Source organism: Tribolium castaneum, chromosome 5 (genome assembly GCF_031307605.1).
Source record: "Tribolium castaneum strain GA2 chromosome 5, icTriCast1.1, whole genome shotgun sequence".
NCBI lineage: Eukaryota > Metazoa > Arthropoda > Insecta > Coleoptera > Tenebrionidae > Tribolium > Tribolium castaneum.
Genome location: NC_087398.1, coordinates 7,398,659 through 7,419,174, shown reverse-complemented (window position 1 = coordinate 7,419,174; position 20,516 = coordinate 7,398,659). Strand labels below are relative to the sequence as shown.

At 30.5% G+C, this 20,516-nt stretch overlaps 1 protein-coding gene and 1 non-coding gene across 3 annotated transcripts in view; one reads left to right on the top strand and one right to left on the bottom strand.

Moving 5' to 3' along the window:
* Positions 1 to 20,516, top strand: part of Mid1 — a 55,178-nt gene that overhangs the window by 21,120 nt on the left and 13,542 nt on the right. Inside the window, exons 2-3 of one of the 2 annotated variants that reach the window (XM_064357164.1) lie at positions 7,058 to 7,268; positions 7,323 to 8,519. In XM_064357164.1, the coding sequence (XP_064213234.1) occupies positions 7,058 to 7,268; positions 7,323 to 7,543 (432 nt within the window). In that variant the 3' untranslated portion in view covers positions 7,544 to 8,519. Of the gene's footprint in view, positions 1 to 7,057; positions 7,269 to 7,322; positions 8,520 to 20,516 lie in introns of those variants that run through there. The other variant, XM_008195416.3, reaches the window with a different exon arrangement.
* LOC103312146 (uncharacterized) lies at positions 9,522 to 19,980 on the bottom strand. Its single transcript, XR_010334476.1, has 3 exons — positions 19,835 to 19,980; positions 11,141 to 11,197; positions 9,522 to 10,879 (listed from the first exon to the last, which is right to left on the bottom strand). It is a non-coding gene; the product is annotated as an uncharacterized LOC103312146 (transcript).

The window sequence follows — 20,516 nt, the reverse complement described above, 5'->3', positions numbered from 1 at the left end:
AAGATAAAACAACAAAAAATACATAACACATTTTACTTTATAATACTATTTAACAGTGTTTATTGTTTTAGACTTTAATTACAATAATGTGGATAATGGATAAATAGATGCATTTGTTTACGTATGTCTCTAAATCAATAATTTTTAAAATGGAATCCGGTAAAACATGTTAAAAGTATAGGGTGAGTAATAAACTAAATCAGCGTTTACTATTCAATACTTACATACATTGTTTTCTCAAGAGTGTAAATTTTTCCAGAAGGAAAAAAATAAAGTATTTACGACGAATATCAAACGCTCATTTCTCTGTATTATTTTTAGTTTTTGAGATACAGAAAAAATATACTATTAGCATACTCACCCTGTATTAAAAATATACTAATATCGGACAATATGTAGCGGTCGGTCGTTTAGAATTATTTCAACTAAACTTTAATTTTTAATTTATTGCTAACTAATATTATTATTTATTTAATAAGAAAATGTTGTTTTCTAACTCTTTCTTGTTACTTTGAAAGCTATAAAGCTTTCTCCGACAATGTTTGAGAAGTAATTAAGTTCACTAAGGCTAAAATCGAGCTAAGGTGTAGCTTATATCGTAAAGCTAACGTTGAAATTGATACTCTTTGTCTTACCGAAAGGTTGGATCAGGAAGGTCAATGCTTATCGAGTTAAAGGTAACTGAGCAGAGGTAAAACAAAGTCATCGGCTAAGACAAATTAGACATTCAATACGATATCAAGCCAACAATTTTCTTGAAATAATCAGTGAACAACAATGGACTCAAAAATGCCAGTCACCTTAAAACAGATAAAATCGCTCAGGTTTTTATTAAAAGCCAACCCTTGTCACCTCACCATCATCCCGATAACCTGCGTGATCCCGCGTTAAGTTATTTTCAAGTCATTTGCACCGCCATAAGAATTGGAATTGCGACAGTTAATTAATATTGTCGGTGGCATTTCGCACGAAAACAGTCTCAGTCTACATCAATACGATTACAAAGTTTTAGCAATAGTTCGACGTTAGATGACACAAGATCTGAACTATTGCATTGTTGCAATAATTGATAACGACGATCGTCGTGAATTGCATCAAGTTTCTCCAAGTTGGGGATTTTAAGTTGCCTGCAGCGGCAACTACTCCAACTGCAAACTTAATTTCAATACAATTTTTTGTTAATTTTAATTTAAAATTAAACTTTGGAGCAGCTGTTCGCAGATTACTATTTTCAATCAGCGTATTAATTAAAATAGAAAAACTAGAACAATGTTAAATTGTTCAATTTGTCCAGGCTTCTTTGTTGCGTCCGCTCAATGCACCAATACTCACACATGCATTAATGAAATCCGCCAGATGAACACAGTATCTGTGTTAACAAAGCAATGCATCGAAAAATGGATCACTATGCAATTGCAACTGTTTGTAACTTTTAACAAGAGTCGAGGACCCTGCACAGCATCTGCATTATTCCACATTGCTCTTGCAGTAAGCTGATAACAGGATAAAAGTAGATTTGCATCAAATCCGATTTGCGTTATACATACGTTCCAGTCATGTATTTTGTGCGTCAATAATTCACAAAATTGGTGAAACTCGGCAAAATCAAAAGTTTCATTACAAACTTGCGTTGAAAGTTTTTCACCTTAGACGACAATGCTTGATTTATTTCGATCATCCATTATCAATTTTTCGAACGGGAGCGAAATGCTCTGATTTGTCGCAAAGACTCAGTTCTTCAATCCATTACCACCATGTTTGAGAATTATTGTCCCATTCGAACAGCGGAGATGGTTTTTTAATGTCTTTTGTTCTTTAGCGATTTACTGGGGCTTATTCAAACAAGAAACTTAGCTGTTCTTAGCGGAATTACAAAAATACATCTTAATTAAAGCACTGCATTAATTAAGTGCATGTGAATCGTAAGCGGGTATTTAATGTTAAATAATACGCTAATATGCTAAATACTGCAACTACAACCGATCTAATTGCAAGATAGTAGAGACTAAGCTTAAATGGAAATCTTGAATTTAACGAAATTGCAACATTTTTTTGCGACTGTTTAATATAATTCTAATTTTATAACGCGATCAAAGCGATACAGGCGAGCATCACAAAGAACATTTTTATGTGTGTAAAACTACGTAATCCAATGAATGTTTTTTGAAGCTTTGTAAAATTTTGCGGCGGCTTTGTGTCTTTTACTGTTCATTAAAAATTTACATGCCATTACAGAAACCGCTCAACATACCGTTGTTTGATTCCTGCAGTTAACTTTTTACAACTTAGTGTAAAACTTATACTTCAAAGAGGTCACTTAAGGTGAATTTACAATTTTTTTGCAAAACCAAAACCAACCAGCGTTTTGTGGAAAGGTTGGAGGTGATAAACAAAACTGAAATTTTAACTTTCCGGCGACTAATAAACACTTTTTCTAGTTGTTTCTCTACTAAAACCAGGATTAGGAGCTTTGAGCAGCTTTAAAGCAGATTAACATCCGCTGGACTATTTTTCCATGAATTATAAACACGGAAAACAGGAACTCACCTGAAATTTATATTGACTTTTAAAAAGTTCGTTAGTTAGCTCGCCCTTAATAATGTTTTTATCGCTCATAGTTACCAGATCGTCCTTAGAACCAACACAGTAACAAACCAAGAATCGTCCTTGGATATTGATTGATAATCTCGCGTTACTGTCGTTAATATTTTATTTCATATTTTACAGCTCTCGTAGTCAAACCGGCGCAGCAAAATACTGAGTATTTGGCAAATATATTGTACACTGTGTATAAAAAAGTTTTCAAACAGTTAGAAACTTCCTTTCAGTCTTCGCTCTTTTGTGTCGCTTAAGGACCGGTTTTGCTTACTTCTTTTATCTTCTCACATTTACACATTATGTGCTTTCTATATTGTCTTTTGTTTGTTCCTCATAGTGTACACATTTATTCTCCTATTTCCATTCTATACATTTCTTGTTACCCGATAAAAATACAGGCTTGTATTAATTTTTCGGGTCCAAGCCTGGAAACTGTTCCAAAATTCAGAAAAAGAAAGTCGTAAAATTTTATTCCTCCACTTTAAAAAGCATAAATCTGCAGTGTGTACCAACCTGTTTCGGTAATAAAATAAGAAAATTGTTTTGTAAAATCTGTCCTCATAACTCACTTTTTGTGACAAGTTCAATTAAGAAAAAGTTGGTACATGTCGCGAACTCGTATAGGATATTACCAGAACCAATTTGGAAGTATTTTTGTTGCGTAATTATTTCCGTTACGTAGAGGTGTTACGTGAAGGCAACACAACAAATTACTCCTAAATTGTTTCCTTCCTCCGTTTATAGGTTTACTGCATAATTACGGCTGAATATTTAATTCATGCATTAGAGGGAAAATTTTACGAAATGTTTCGTTTAATGTATAGAAACTCAAGTCGGAAGTAATATCAGCGCTGTTCAGGTTGATAAATCAATCGAAAAAGGCTGGAAAAATTGCTCAAAGGATCGTCGTGACATTTCACACAATAACAAATACCTCAAAAGGAAATATGATTAGAGCGATAAGCAAAATAGGAGTGATTTTTCTCTAATTGGCCTCTCCGATCTTTCCGTTGGCAACTATATAAATATTTAACGAGAAAATTTGCAAACTAAGACAAAGTTCGAAAGCTGAACGCGAACTTGCGAACTAATTCAAATGTTTTCGTCGTATATCGATTTGATTTCATTAAATATTTGCCCTCTTTAGGCGCCCTTCCAGATGTAACCAAACGTTTCATCTCTGATAAAGGCACTTCATATTTTAAAGAACGAAAAATCGAATCATCTCTAAAATCAAGAGGGATGTTTAAAGGTGTTACAGTGGGATATTTCTCTTTAATTTTCCTGTTGTCGAAATTAGTTGGAAATTTACATTATAAAAATGGTCGCTTTAATTAAACCCGAATTTGGAAAATGTCCGTTAAAAATCTGATGCATCTTTTCGGAGATTAATCTTGAGGGAATTAAACGTTTCTTCCATTCTGCGGCGCTACATTTAAGCTTGAAGAGGCTTTAATTAAATGTTCACAATTAACATTGTTTTGTGCTGGGTTTTTATTCGATCGGTGGAAGTTATTGTGTCATGTACGTGCATTGCGCGTTCAGACAATGAGTAAACGCTTAATACATATCTGGCATTAACAAAATGTATTTGCAAATTAATTATTCGTTTATGAACAGGAAATTTCAACTCAAAAGGTTCTTTCAGCTGACTAATTAACTTTGTAGCTTGTTAGTTGCGTCATTCTAGTTGTGTTGTAAGCATCGTTGCAGTGTTAAAAATGTTGTTAAGCCCTTAGAAAACTCGTTGAATTTAACCCGGATTTTAATTTTAATTAATGAAGAATAATTACCAGGCTCATGATACACCCTCGCTGGCCCACTTTCTACCTGAAATCCACATCGAATCGCTCACTGCGGATTCGATTTATCTCATTTTTCTAATGAGGAAGAAGACCTCAATTTTCAAATTTTACGCAACGCGAATAAAAATCTCAATTCTGCTAGTTAATTAATAATAAAATGTTACGCAACCCAGATGATCATTTCCACTGTTGGAAAACTTCAATTGCAGCTTTGAATAAGCATCGTTTCAATAAAGCGGAATTTTATTAATTAAAAGATCGCCGCGAACTTAAACTCGAGACAGCTTATTTGTGGCACTTTGGCAATAATTTCTTTTTAATCCTTTTGAACGTTCAACCCAAGTTTAACAAGTGAAACAAGCTTTAAATATTAAAACTTAAACGGTGCTGATAACCGGAAGCGCGGAAATTATTTTCGTAATAACTACTTTCCCAAGACTTTTTTCGCAGAATTACTTGACTAAATTTACTTTACAACACTCGATTATCATTTGTGCTCGTAAATACGGCCATTGTGCTAACCTGGACGCTTATCTAACCAGTTTCATAACAAAATCAATTTCTTGGTATGTCACTCAATTGCAGATAAGCATCGGAAACTTACTGGAATATTGCTTACCTCTGCCATTTAAGTGTTTGCTGAACAAATCTCCGCTCGGAATTTGAAACACATTTCAAATTAAGAGCAAATGTGACCACAGCAAAATTCCTTAAGCAAAAATTAAACAGTGCATCAATATTTCGAATTACGTGCTTTTTTGCTAAAGTGTAAAAAAAGACGCATCACGTATTGTTAAGGGCCATGGTCATTACGACCTTCTTAACAGGCCTGAATCTATTATTTTATTTCCTCTTTTACGAAATAGCCGCTATTTCGGTGATAAATTTGGGAAAATAATGCAAGCAATGAAATGCTAGAAGTACCTTAACGAACACCCGTATAAAATGCACATATAAATTTTTACGAAAGTCGTTAATACTTACAAGAATGTTTAAGCCAATATAGACAATGAGTTCTACCACTGACATTCTGTTTACCAGAAGTGAATTAACGGGTTTATTTATTAAATTTATACAGTTTTAATGGCCCGTTGCATTTGCGGTTATAACCATATTTTATCTTATAATGATTCTTTCGAATCTACCAGAACAGAAGCTGCTTGTTTTATGTAAATTTGAGCACAATTCAGGATTGCAGTACCACAAAATTGATTAATTAACTCAACTATTTACATAAAAAATTCCCGGATCAATAAAAATTGGAGCGTTATTGTTGTTGTCCCGGCGCATCCACCATTTTTGACAAAACATTTATATTCTAATTTTTTCATATTCAATGTAATTTAAAAAATTATTGATAGATGTGATGTTTAAAGGGCAGTAACCCCAGGAAAAATATTTCGAACTAAAATTTCTCCGAATACAGCTGTTTGACGCCACTATTTGCGGCCCTGACATAAATAATTTGTCAAATGTTTAACTTACAATAATTTTTTTTAAAGTACCAGAACATAAGCCCTTCGATTATGTAAAGCTATTACAAAATAATTTAATTCACCTCTTTTACATATCTTTGGTCTTAAAAACCTCTAAAGGAGTATTATTTTTGTTTGCCATTTTTGTCCAACTTTTATTAAATAATTATGTGAATATCATTAAAATAACATCTCATATTACTAGGTGTAAAAATAGAAATAAAAATAAAGTGTAAAAATTATTTCATTTTCAATGAATGTTTTACGGTTATATCTGATGTTTGAAGTACAATAACACTTCAAAAAAAATTACGAACTAAAATTTCCTCAAACTAAGCCGTTTTACGTTTTTATTTTCCCTGTGAAATGTTTATTATATCTATTATTAGATATTAGATATTTATTATTATAAAATATTTACGTATAGAGCTTTAATAGTACGTTGCATTTGTTACTGTAACCATAACTTATCTTATAAAACTCCTTTGAATCAGCCAAAAAAACGGCTACAAAACTGCAGTATTGTTGAATAAATCGTTTAATTAACTTCGCATTAATGTTTTAGTGTTGACATTATTTGCCCGGCGCATCCACCATTTCGTCACTTTTTTTATAAAGTAAATAACTAATTAATACAAACATATTTCTTTATTAGATGTAAGCGTAAGTAGTTTCTTTGATACAAAGTGTCGCTAAAGATATTTTACTGTTAAATTCGATGTGTGCAATAAAGTAACCCAACCCCACATGTAAAATCCCTAATATAGTTTCCTTAATCCGACCGTTTACACAAGTTTCCTTGATGTTTTCCCGTCTAATGTTAAATGTCTTTTAATTTATTATTCTTAAGTACAGATAGCTAACTCAAAAAATTCTAAAATTAATTGTCGACCCGGCGCATCCACCATTTTTACCATGACTTCAAAACATGATTATTGTTACAATTAAATGTAAAAATGATTTGTTAACATCATTTCCTCAAACTTTCCGTGGCATTTCCGTGTGTTTGCGCCTACTTTCCCCGCTGAAATGTTAATTTGTTTCTGCACCCATCCGCCGAAAGCGTTTTTTCGTTTGTTTGTGTCGGCAGCGATTCCTGCGGATATTTTAGTATGTGCCATTAGTAGTTGATTTGTCGAAATGAATGATCGTTAATGATCGTTGGTTGGCGTGTTCCAGCAAGCATACCGACGGTGGGTGTGCAGTTATCTGGTGCCTCATTTCACACGCGCAGACGAGCGCGTGCGGCCCTGTCTCAGTGTGTGCCAGGACGTGGAGCAGCAGTGCCCATACCTGTTACCGGGGGACTGGACGAACCAAACCGTTCCGCCGGGGGAGACGGCTCATCCCACGCCACAGTACGCCGGGGAACCCACCTTCCTCTGTCTCGGTACGTAGACGTATCATCAAACGAATTATCAAAGCTAATAAACCTTATCACCAGCATACAACATGCCCCCGAATTTACGGCATTACCACATCAAATCCCCTCAATCGGATTCCATCCGACCAAATTACTATGACCCTAAAGCTGCTCCCAATTCTAATCAAGGTTTAGACTCTTTTAATGGCACCAACATCACTAAGCTTCAGAAATTATTAAAAGGCGCATTGGCTAATTACTCTTACAGACACGGGAAAACAACTCATTTAATTTTTCATTAATGTCGTGTTAATTTAATAAAAAAACGAAAGCAAAAAATAATTAAACACACATTGGACAACAGTGATTTTTATTAATTAAGTTTGATTCATCTGAATTAGTAGAGTATAGAATGTTACTTCTGGGCCAGAACACTTGGCGTCTTAAAAAACAAGTCAGAACCTTACAAATTTAGCTGTTTGTCCAAAAGCAAACAACCGAATAGGGCCTAAAACCTCTCAAAAATCATTAATTTTTATCCACCCCAAAAGTTCCCAAATATGTGTAGGCCACTAAAAGTTGGGCACACGAAAAACAGGGTAGAATCCTACAAATTTACTGTTTTCCCAAAAGTAACCATCCGAAAAAGATGTAAAAAACTTACAAAATGCCTTGATTTTAGACACTCCAAAAATAGCTTTTCATTTCTGGACCAAGCCAATTGGCGCATGCAAAAATCAAGTAAAATTACCTCAAAACCATTGTCAAAATGTCTAGATTTCACACACCTCAAAACAGCTTTTCATTTCTGGACCAAGCCTATTGGCGCATGGAAAAAATCAATGAAATACAACTTAAAGCGACTTAAAATCCTCGACACTCCAAGTAAAATTACTTTAAAAACCAGGAAAAACCTTTATAAATTCCCTAGTTTTTAGATACCCCAAAAATATAGCTTTTCATTTCTGGACCAAGCCAATTGGCGCATGGCAAAGGTCTTAAAAATTATTAGCAAATAAATTTTGCATACCCCAACTGTACTCAACTATTATACGCACATAAAAAAGATACACCTAATTGTTCGAAGTCTACTAAAATATCTGAACACTCCATTATGGATTTTCATTTAGAGATCGCTATTAAAACTTTAATGTTATCGTAAACATGTTCGGTTTGTGTCTTAATTATCAAATTCAACACCCCAATATTCGACTATGCCTTCATGATAATTCTTGGATTCAGAATATTTACAGAATTAATAAAAATAAGTGCAAAACATTCCCCGTTTTCATTCCGAGTACAATCCGATCTATTCTTACAGCATCTCCTCTTTCACGACAGCTTATACCGTTTATAGGTATGTGTCTATCGAGGAGAATCATCGGCACGACCATCAATCCTGAATTCGTCTTCGACTCATGAGCCTTTGGCGAACCAACGGGACCGGTCCTTAATGTGTATTAACACCAGCCGACTAACGCTTCTCAAACCTTACCTTATTTTACTGCAAATAATATATAAAAAATGATGCTTTAACCAATTAAAAAGTATATACAGCTTCTAACAATACCTAATGTCTGGTAGATAGTGAGATAATGTGTACTATGTCTAAAATAGTGAGAATAATAATAGCCTGATATAAACAAAATAAAAAAAAGTCATCTTTAAAAAAATAATACTTAAGGGTACCGTTTCTTAATCCAAAAAACAGGTAGGAGAAGTTTAGGCATGATAAAAAGTAGCTAAATCTAAAAACATGTTCAAATCAGTTATGCCACAAAACTGAAGCCTCAATTCTGAAGCAATTTACTAGTGATGAGCGGCGAAAGCTTTCCAGTTTTAGAAAATTTGAATTTTCCAGAAAGAAATAAACACTATTCTGGAAAATTTCCATTCAACTAAAAAGAAAACTATTAATACATTGTAATGAAGTATAAAACAATAATTGAATAATAAATGTTACTTTTTGTAGAGCTGTATATGGCTGCTGCAGAACAGTGTCAAAATGATAGTTTTGGAAATTTTGATTGGAAAGCTTCAGCAACTTTTAAAAATCGTGGATTTACAGTACAATTTACCTGACACATTAAAGGTAGGAAGAATAAGGTAATAAAATGATGAATTTTGTAGCCTCAAATCTAAAAAGCCTTAGCTTTAAGAATGTTTTTAACATTTTTTCCTTACTCTTTGCATATCCATTAAGAGTTTTTAAGCAATTTGTACAGGACATGCGTTAACCGGCAACATTTCATTTAAGAAATTAAAAAAATATGACAGTGGTTAAACTTTATGTTCTAACTTTCTTCAGTTTGTTTATTAGACAAAGGTATTGTACAATTTACTTTTAATTTTGATATCATCAGTAATTTAGGTTACAAACTAAACATAAAAGCACAGTAATTTTGCAAACTATTAGTATCAAATTAGTATGTATTTACAGAGAATCAATACATGGAGCCTTAGACAATATCTCTACGCTCAAATATATCTAAAATTTTAGAATTTGCCCAAGTTCCATGTGTCACCATAAAGCTCTGTGAGAAATATTTAACAATGTAAAGAGGTATTAAAACCGTTATAGGTAATTTGATTTTAGTATAAGCTTTTTCATCTACTTGATAATTTGCTTCCACTAAAATATTGCATAACAATGATTTTTGAACAATTTTACTAATAGCATCTACATAAGCTACAATATTATCTTCGACAAAAACACAGTAATTTGCGCTCGTTTGGAGTTGTTTATACAAATTAGATTTATTTTTTGTGTAAATAATTCCTTTCGTACATGCTGATATGTACTTCCAAGCTGATGTCGATGTGGTGATGCAGATGCTGCTGTAGCCATTCATCATTTTCTTAATAATTTCTGTGTGAGCTAATCGATAAATTTTATTATCATAATTTTGCAAACGACGTTCAATGGCTTCCTCTCCTTTCAGCAGACCTTCAAGCCAAATCAGTCCAAGGTGCTTGGCCAGTGTTTCACAGTAAGATCTATCCCCTACTAATATCAATATTTCTACTTGACATTTCACAGTATTGTTAAATTGACAGTTGTCTTCATGTCCTAAAAGCTCGAAGTCCCCTGCTTTTTGACATGTTCTTCTCTTTCTCTTACGAGTAAGAGATTGATTGGAATTAGAATCATCATCTTCTAGTAAATCAGCTGAGCTTGATGAATCGCTTATTGAACCTGGCTGTGTTGTATACATAATGTGTTGTGATCCAATTTTCTTATTTTCTATTTCTTCATAAGCAATTACAGTAACTTTTGATTTAATGTTTGTTTTCTTGTTACAATTAGCCTCAAGTACAAGTTCTGTGAATAATGTGGGACGCTGCTTTGTGAATAAAACTGGTGTTAGATTCGTACACTTGTATTCCGCTGTGATTATTTCAGGTTTACTTATCAGTATGCTTATCAGATCAAGAGGATCTCTTTCCATTGTTATTATTATTTTATCGACATATGAAATAAATTTTTTTATTAATGTAACACACTTTAGTGATAAATTTGTACTATTGGAAAGTAGAATGTAAATGCTTTGGCGTATATCATCTTCTTTATCGAAATATCCTTCATTATTTGTACATTCTTCAAGGAAAATGGCTCGAAAGTCAAACCCATGAGTCTCCTAGAAATAAGCAAAAATTAAAAATTACATTCAATTGCATTTTTATAGAATAATGTTGTACACAAAATTGCATTTATTTACGCATATACTGATGTAAGTTACACGCCCTTCTACTTTTACCTAGACTTAACAGCTTTTTTAAAACTAACATTATGCCATTTGCCAAACAGTTTTAATTGTATAATGTGCTATGCCCGTGTTAAAAAAAGCATTATTCAAATCATTATTCATTCTATGTAAGAGTTATAAGGTAATACTCACTGTACTTAGTGAGTCCTCTCCTTCCATATTCTATGTCCCACAACACCAAACCAAAACCTTAAAAAAAAACAATACATTTTTAATGATAAGATTACACGTAAATTATTTTTATTGATAACAGATATTAAAGAGTTTGCAGTCAAAAGTCAAAGCAAAATAAAAGTATTTAATTTTTATTAAAAATATTGAAATTTTAATGTCTACTTAATAATTTAATTTCAAGTTAATGTTTTTTTGCTTTCTTTATTAATCCTCTAAAAAATAACCATCATCACTCAATTTACATATCATATGTACATTTGTGATAATTAAACAATATTTGCCTGTTAACAGTTATGATCACCAGAGAGCAGCTTAAGTCTATAGCTGACCAATTGACCTTCAGACTGAAAACATTTTTAGAATTATATATTTTACATTCTTTAGTGTAATATTGGATCCTTTCTTTCGAAAAATCTAGATTTGGTACCTATAAGTATAATGTATTTATGTGTTTTCTGTTTCTTATACTAAAGAACATATTTTTTTACTTAAATTTATTGTCATTTTTATGAAGCTTGTTTATTGTTGATTATTATTTTATAACGCTCTTCCATTTTATGTATTCGTTTACTGGAGAATTATACAAAAGTGTTTTTTTATAATTTTTTATTGTTAAAACATTGTATCTTATTTTAAAGAATTTAAAATTTTGTTTTGCAAAGAAGTTTTAAATTAAAAATTACAAAACAACAACTTTACAAAAAATCTACGTCTACATATCAAAATGTATGGTTCTTTGCCATAATAAATTAAAAACAAGTACGTGCATTCTATCGAGTAGTTTCCTTCTGTCAGTAGTTGACTTATCAAGAGTATATTAAATATATTTAATCAAATAAAATATTTGCAATAAATAAAAACACGAGACAATTATGAAGCAAAACAAAATTGTAGCGGAATATTATACACCATTAAAAACAAGACAACAATCTGAACTCCAGCAATTTAAAAATAATTACAAATCTTTTACTCAAGATAAAAAACTAAATATACCAAAAAATATCAATGAAGTAACTCAAATGAGAAATCGTAACTTTGCTATCGAATATCTCAATTCGACTGTAAATAAAAAACTAACAAAGACAGAATTTTGCAAATCTAAAAGTATTTCCAGAAATTCCCTCAATATGGGGCTAAATTCAGTTGGCATAAAGATTGCATGTAAAACGAGAACAAATGAGAACAAACGGGAACAATCCGGAACAAAAGAGAACAAATCGGAACAATTGGGAACAAAAGAGAGAAAAAGCAAAACAAAAAATAAAAAAATATTCGATAATGTAGAACACAAAGCAGGTGGTCGTAAACATATAAGTTTAGATGAAGAAGCAGATGAATTAATTAGTAAATCTTTAGAAACTTTTCAGTCATAAATGGACAAACTAGTTTCATACATTCCCAACGATGAGAAAGAAAAATGGAAAAAAGATTTAAAACCTATTATTACTGAAATAGACAGATTAGAAGATGGAGCAAAAATAGTTGGTTTCAAACAAGAAGTTGTAGATAAATATATTGCAAGAAAAGCAGCTAATTTATTCCTTGAACAATTAATTATGACTGACTGTGAACTAGAGTCCGCTAATAATAAAATAGATGAATTGGAATATAAATTAGACAACTACAATAATTATGATCCTAAGAAACTAGCAGAATTAAGAAACAAAACAGTAGTAATACCATCAAATATCGATGATGTAAAGAAAAGAACTCTGAAAATATTTGAAAGACATACTAAAAATATGAGAGCAATAAATGAAAAAAACTCAAAAATTGTAAATTAAATGGAAAGTACTATATTCAAGAATTTAAACATATTCAACGAAGAATATCCGAAATTCCTAAAAAAGTTTTCAAGTCTCATTCAACAAGTTAATAAATTAAAAATTATTATTTTTGTTCTTATGTTTATTACCGTAATTGTAATTATTGTTTTCTTAATTTATTACTTCAACACTAATAAAAAATAGCGATTTATTCAACAATGTCCATGAACGTACCTATGATGATACTAATACGTGTCCATAAGCTAACGTATCTGTAGAATCAGGTAAAAGGTATCTTTTATCATCTTTCCAACTTAGAGACTTTTTCTTTACTTCTTCAGTAAATATATCATGTTTATGACTCCTGATCACTTTCTGTGTATGGAAGTATTCTTTTTGATTAAATAAGCAATTTTTGTAATCTTCAAAACTTATTTCTTTCTTCAATACTGCTTTCTTGATACCTTTTAATTTTTTCGAAACAGACGTTTCAGTTCTGTAACTGTACATTTTTGACCTTAAACCTATGCATTCTAATATCTTAATACCATTCAATTCATCTTTGAACTTCCCTATTACTTTCTTATTTTTATCAGAATATAATGAATGATCCTTTGGATAATCAGATGTATCAAAATAGTCGGGATTGTTTTTCATAAATTCATAGAAATCGGCATTTTTAATCTCATATATAAAGCTATCAGTGTCTCCATAAAGAAGTTTTACGTTTTGATTGAATTCTTTTTTAATTACATTATAATGGAAGTTATACATTAATAATTTCGATAAATCTAACACAGCTTGTCCAATATAAATTGGTTTATTAAACAATACTTTTGTTTTAAAATTGTGAACTGCTGCCAGGTGTTTGCTAAATATAGTTCTGTGTTTAAAATTAGGTTTGTTTATCGCTTTTTGTAGTTTTTCTTCATCACAATATAATTTAATATTTTGTTGGTTTCTAACAGATTGCATAGATTTACCATATGGAGCATTAACCATTAATTTCCAGAAATCTTTTTCAAAATCATTTTTCGCCTTTTGTCTTTGTTCAGTATTAAATTTTACATATGGTGCTATAAAATTTGACTGAGTAAATTTTATACCTCTGTGAACCTTTGTTATTCTAATACCTAAACTTTTGTAAAGTTTTAATGTTTTGTAATGAATTATATAATTTTTCTTATCATAGAAATGACAAAGAAGTTTTTCTACTTTTCCGCCCGGAGGAATTCTATTTTCCGGAGCTAAAGGAAGATCATTGAATTTGTTATGAATGGCTAAGTCTACTGGAAATGCTAAATCGACTTCCAAAACATAACCCGTATCACTATCTGATACCAATATACCGTCGACATTTTTAATTTCATCACAAGTCAACCATTTAAAGTCTTTTTCTGGTAATTTCTGAGATAAAGCCCATCCATAGAGATTATTAGCATCTATATAGATAATCTGAGTATTTTCATCTGCTTGCGAATACCTGTTACTACACTGTGAAATACCTCCTCTAATTCCCTTTTCAAAAAACAAATACATTTCATAATCAGTTAATAATTCCAACTCCACTGAAGTATATTTGAGCATACAGTCCCAAGCTAACCCCGGCGTTGTATAATACCAAACAGGATCGAGTCCATAACTCTTTTCCAAACATAAGTCTCTAAAATTTTCAAATACATCAGTTAACAGCAAAACATCTAGTTTTAAGTATAAATCATGCCATTCACCCAAATTTTTGATTTTAAAATGTTTCCATACTTTCACTGCATGTTCGAATTCTTCTTGAGAAATTCCTTCTTTTGTGAGCGAAGAATAAAATTTATCTATTGATGGAAGTTTTGTTTCAAAAAATTTCTCAAAAGAATCCATGTATTCATAAGGATATATTCCTTTTCTAATTATCTTGCTTTTTTCTTTCCTAAATAACACATCTAATTCACTATTTGAAAAGTATTTAATTATTTCTCTCAACTGACTTGATTCCAGATTAGATGACAAATTGTCTAGGCTACTTGCTAAAAATCTAAATGAATCGATAAATCTCAATTCGATATATCCATTATCATCCATTCTTAAAATTTTACCGAAAGAAATATACTTCTCTTCATTATTAGGTATTAATTTCAATTGACTTTTATCTTCTCCTAGATTTTTTATAAACAAATGACAATCGTAAGAACTTAAATTATGAAACAAAATTGGAATAAACAATGGTTGTCTATATTTCAAATTGCATTTTCTACAAGCAGCTCCCCTATATTTTCCAGTGTAGTGATCATGATCTCTTACTTTTGGATTTTCTATAGAAAACACATTTTCACAAAGATAACAAATTTTTGTTTTTTCATATTCTTCTAGTTCGATATCTTTTATGGGTTTATTTTCTTTTAATAACTTATATATTGTTCTGGTATGTTCAGTTATTCTTTTTATAAAACGTTTATCACTTTCCTCTCCTCTGTAAATTTCCAATGGGTTATCAATATTATTATAAGCACTCTTAATGTATAATCCATAACCACAGGGAACATGAAATTGTGTTTTATGAGTATATGATGATTCAGGATTTGGTTCGCATGTAGGAATAGGTTTCAGAATAGATTCAAAATCAGAATAAATGACATACGGATGTCTTAACATTCTTTGAATATTTTTAAATTTTAACACATTATCATCAGGCATGTTCGGAACACATGGTTCATTACTAAAGCACACATTTTGATGTTTCTTTAAAGCATCTTCAGTTCTAGCGGAGTAGTTTAAACATCTTCTACAGAAATATTTTTTGCTTCTATTTATTTCCAACTGATCATTTAACAATCGACTCAAATTCTTGATCCAACAATAATGATTGTTGTCTTTATTTCCAAAGTATAGTAAGTCGATATTCATTTCATAAAATCGCTTCTTATTATGATACAAAGGATAAAATATTTGTTCTTCGTAACTAAACACGGTAACATTAATTTTATTATGTGATTCAAATTTAGGTATGTCCTGGATTTTTACAGGAAAATTTATTCCTTCAAAATTTAATTCGTTTATATATTCCGGCTTATTATAATGATTCAGTCTATCTACATGTTCTTTTGCTTGATGTAAACAGGATATTATGCTGTACATAAAGCAATTGTTATCGTTGTTTTTAACATTAACGCAAGCTTTTTTATCTTTAATCCACTTGGGTAATTCTACATATGAATTTCCGCTTAAAGGTGTATATTTGTTTATATTAATGCGCAAATGATTTATATTTTTCAGAGTCCATCCAGATCCTTTTTCTTGTAGTTCATCACATCTTGATATAAATAAATCCTTTTGTTCATCCCAGTATTCCTCTAAGGCGTCTTTTTCTCTTAGTATAACATTTGGTAACTGAAATTTATGTATCATTGTGTAGTCTTCATTTTCCAGCTTCATAAACTCACATTCCATCTCTAGATTGGTTTTAATATTTTTATGGAGATTTAAAGCATTTATAATTATTTTAATAGCCTTTTCTTTTATCATATCCATGTATGTTTCCATATCTATACCTTCTTCTAGATTATTATGTTGATATGTTAATAATCTTCCCTTAAAAGCAACCTGAACTAAAATAAAATCTGGCTCTGGATTATGTCTTGCTTTATGCAACTGCATTCGACTTTCCTTAATATACTTTCCACATTCATCACATTTGATCTTTCTTACTCTTTCTTTTTTTGGTTTAGAAAATATGGCATCATCAAACGGAAATATTTCCAAGCTCTTCTTGTTTTCTCTTTTTATTTTTAATTGCTCTTCAGCATTAATAATCTCGTTTATCAATTCTGCCTTATTGTATCTTTTAATGTATCTTATACCTAAGGATTTTGCCATATTACGTAATTCGAGCAAACGACGACTATTCAAATCATGTTTTAATTTATGCAAATGTATTCGAGTTTCCTCGATATATGTTCCACACATATCACATTTTACCTTTTTTACTCTATTTTTTTTTGGTTTAGCAAATATATCGTCATCAAACTGAAATGTTTTTAGATTCTTTTTGTTTTCTTTCTCTTTATGGAGCTGCATTCGGGTGCTTTTGATATATTTTCCACATATGTCACATTTGATTTTCCTAACTCTCTTTTTCCTTGGTTTAGCAAATAAATCATCATCAAATGAAAATATTTCTGAATTCGCTTCGCTCACGAGGACTCTGTCCGAATTCCGCAAAGGAGGCATAACTGATTTTTTTCCGTTTTTTATTTCCTTATGTAATTGCTCTTCAGCTTTAATAATAGCTTTTATTAAGTCTGCTTTATTATATTTTCTAATATATTTGATGTCTAAGGATTTTGCAACATTAAACAGTTCAGACAAACGAAGATTACTTAAGTTCCTTCGTTCCATTTATTATAGGAAAAAATCTAACAAACAATTTTTAGTAAATAAATAAATTCAATCCATTTTTATGCAAATCTGTTTTTATATGCCTTTTAAAATTAGTTCTAGTGTAATATCTACCACAATCACATAATAAACGAGTAGAATTAACTGCTTTTTTACATTGTTTACATGTTTTTTCATATTTATTTCTATAGTTATAAAAATCATCTGGACATTTTTAATTCCAAACAAATGGAGCAAAGACTTGTCATTTATTAGAAAATTTATTCATCAAAGACTTGAAGATTAGGAAAACGAATTTTAAGAAAATCTAGTTTTGCCAAGGTTAATACGTTATTTTCATACATTATATATACTTCTCATATCGTTTAACCTTTTCTGAAACATTTGTCGTGCTTCTTGGTCATCGTTATGTGAGCAATTCATTTAATTTATTACATTTTTTTCATAAGAAATTATCTATAAACAGTGCATGATAAAACACACTGTCCCTTTTGAGGTAAACTTGTGATAAGCCTCGAGATTCAAAAAAATATGTGTGGTATAGGGAGGAGGTGATCAATTTAATGTTTATTTAATTAATTGTCAAAAAAAATAAATACTTGTAATAAAAGGGTTCTAGTACAATATGCGAGGCAATATGGGACCTACGTATTATAAAAAATAAAATAAATAAAACTATTAGATGTAATTATATGATGAAGACAAATAACGTATGGAAAGAATTTTATCATCCAAGAAAGAAGAAGCGAAAAATTAAAAATTAAATTATTGACATAGATAATACTGTTACTTGAAAGTTTATGATCAAGACGTATTTTTCATATTAGACAATGATAATCAACCTTTGTTTAAAGGTAAAGATTTAGCAGAAATATTGGGTTATGAAAAATCAACAAATGCTATAAGTAAAGACGTAGGTAGGTGTTGATTTTAAGAGAAAATTGATAGTCGTATTTTTTTGGAAATATGTTGTTTTTGCAGAAAAAGAAAAATATTAATCACAAATAATTTGCTTCAATTCATGGGATTTATGGAAGAAATAACGCGATTTTAAGAACTTTTTAAAGGACTAGGAAATCTCATACGAAGAAATAGATTATAAAAATGCTAAAACAAATTTGTATAAATATATACAAAATGATTAAAAATTTTAAAGAATTAATAATGATGTTGAATAACAATAAGGCAAAAAAAGTTAGGAAATATCATTTTAAATTAGAAGAATTGCTAGATAAATAGGAAACTAACGTTAACGAATATAATCTTTTAAGGCAATACATAATTATAAAATTAATGCTAATCCATTAAACCTGTTGGACTTTATAAATAAAAATAACTACTCCTATAAAATTAATTTGAGTACGTGGTTGACCGATATATGGTTTACGTTATTTAAAAGAAAAATATAATAATAACAAATGATCTTTTATGCTTTATACAATATGGAATTTCAGTGGGGGGTGGCTATCCCCCACTGAATTTACGCGATATTAAGAAAGATTTAAAGAAAATTTTAGAAAACTATAAAATAGAATACCAAATAATAAATTATGATAAGATTAAAAATGAATTATCATATTATAAAAAATTGATAACAAAATATATTATAAATATTTCGCCAAATAATTTAAATAAAACAATATGGATTTTATTGAATGTTCGTAATATTAAATCCCTAATAATAACATTAAATACAAAAACGGATCAAGAAATTAAAGAATAAAATATTACTTTGGAAGAAATATTTTATTCATATTTGGAATACACTAAAAAGTTTTATTTGAATATAGGAGAATCACTCGAAAAGATAGTCAGATAAAGCAAACTGAAACGATAATTGAAATTAAGAGAGATGGTTAAAAATATTATCAAGTTAACCAAAGATCACATAATAGTATAATAGTTTTATAGCAAAGATTCGGTAATAAACAATATAACAACATTGTGGTAAAGACATGTTTTCATTATAATTTAATCGATGATCATAATGTAAACAGATAACTAACTCATCTTTGATAACCTAAGCACAACAAGTTGTCCTTAAAAAAATCCAACTTTTAGATTACTTCAATATTATTTTTTTTGGAATGCAACTAACTTTGAGTGAAATTGTGTTGTTGATAGAATAAGTAGGTACAACTTACAGTACGAGTCAGCTTTAAGCAGATATTTTCTCTGCGATACTTAAAAACCTTACAAAAACACAAATTCAGAAAAGCAATTTTGCCTACCGTACAAACAACACGTGTTACAACTTCCCAGTGATAACAGTATAATAAATAGGTATAATTATTCTAGTTATTAAGTACTACCATGTTTTGGACGCGAAAACAATGTTTTTCTTTTATGACATTGAAAAACGATTACAATATAAAAACCACGTTCGTGGGTCAGGATTCAGTTATTTGATTTACTTCAATTTTAGACACAATCGTTGAAAATGAACATAATGTCAGACGAATTGCATTTTACTTATAACACTTAATAAATATTGACTTACCTATTAACAACGATTAAACACCTATGATGCACCGTAGAATAACTTGTAATGCACTGGCACTGAAAATTGTTAGTTGCTGCTGCGGTGTTAACTGTCAACTGTCAACGCTCAACGCAACAGACAAGTAAAAAAGGCAAACTGAATTATCGACCGCGCGCGCTCCTGGTCTAGATGGCGCCATACATATTATCGTTTTGAATTAAACTTAAAGGTTAAATATTTTTATAATAACCTTTTTAGTATCACAATTACAAAATTAAAAAAAACTTCAAATTTAGTAAGTTGTGTTACAAAAACAAATTATAATTAAGTAACAATAATGATATTGTTGGTTGCCTATCGTTGAATACTACAATAAGATTAAGAACAATTTCTATAACGGAAAAAAAAATGCTTTTACAGTAAACCCGTTTTTTTTAACGAGTAGGCCGATGTATCAGCGTATTTTTGAAGGATACCAATGCTCGACCATCGACCGTCTTCTGTTTAATAAAAACGCTCAGAAGTCAAAATGCGTTATTCGTTATCAAATTTAAGCGCTGCACGATCGAGCGTATTCAGCGTATTACGTGCGTGTTTACCTTTAAAAAATAAATTTAATTTGGATACAATAATTGTTATGTACACTAGTGCGTAGCATGCGAAACGAATTTCATTTTTTTAATAAATAAGAAAATTAGGA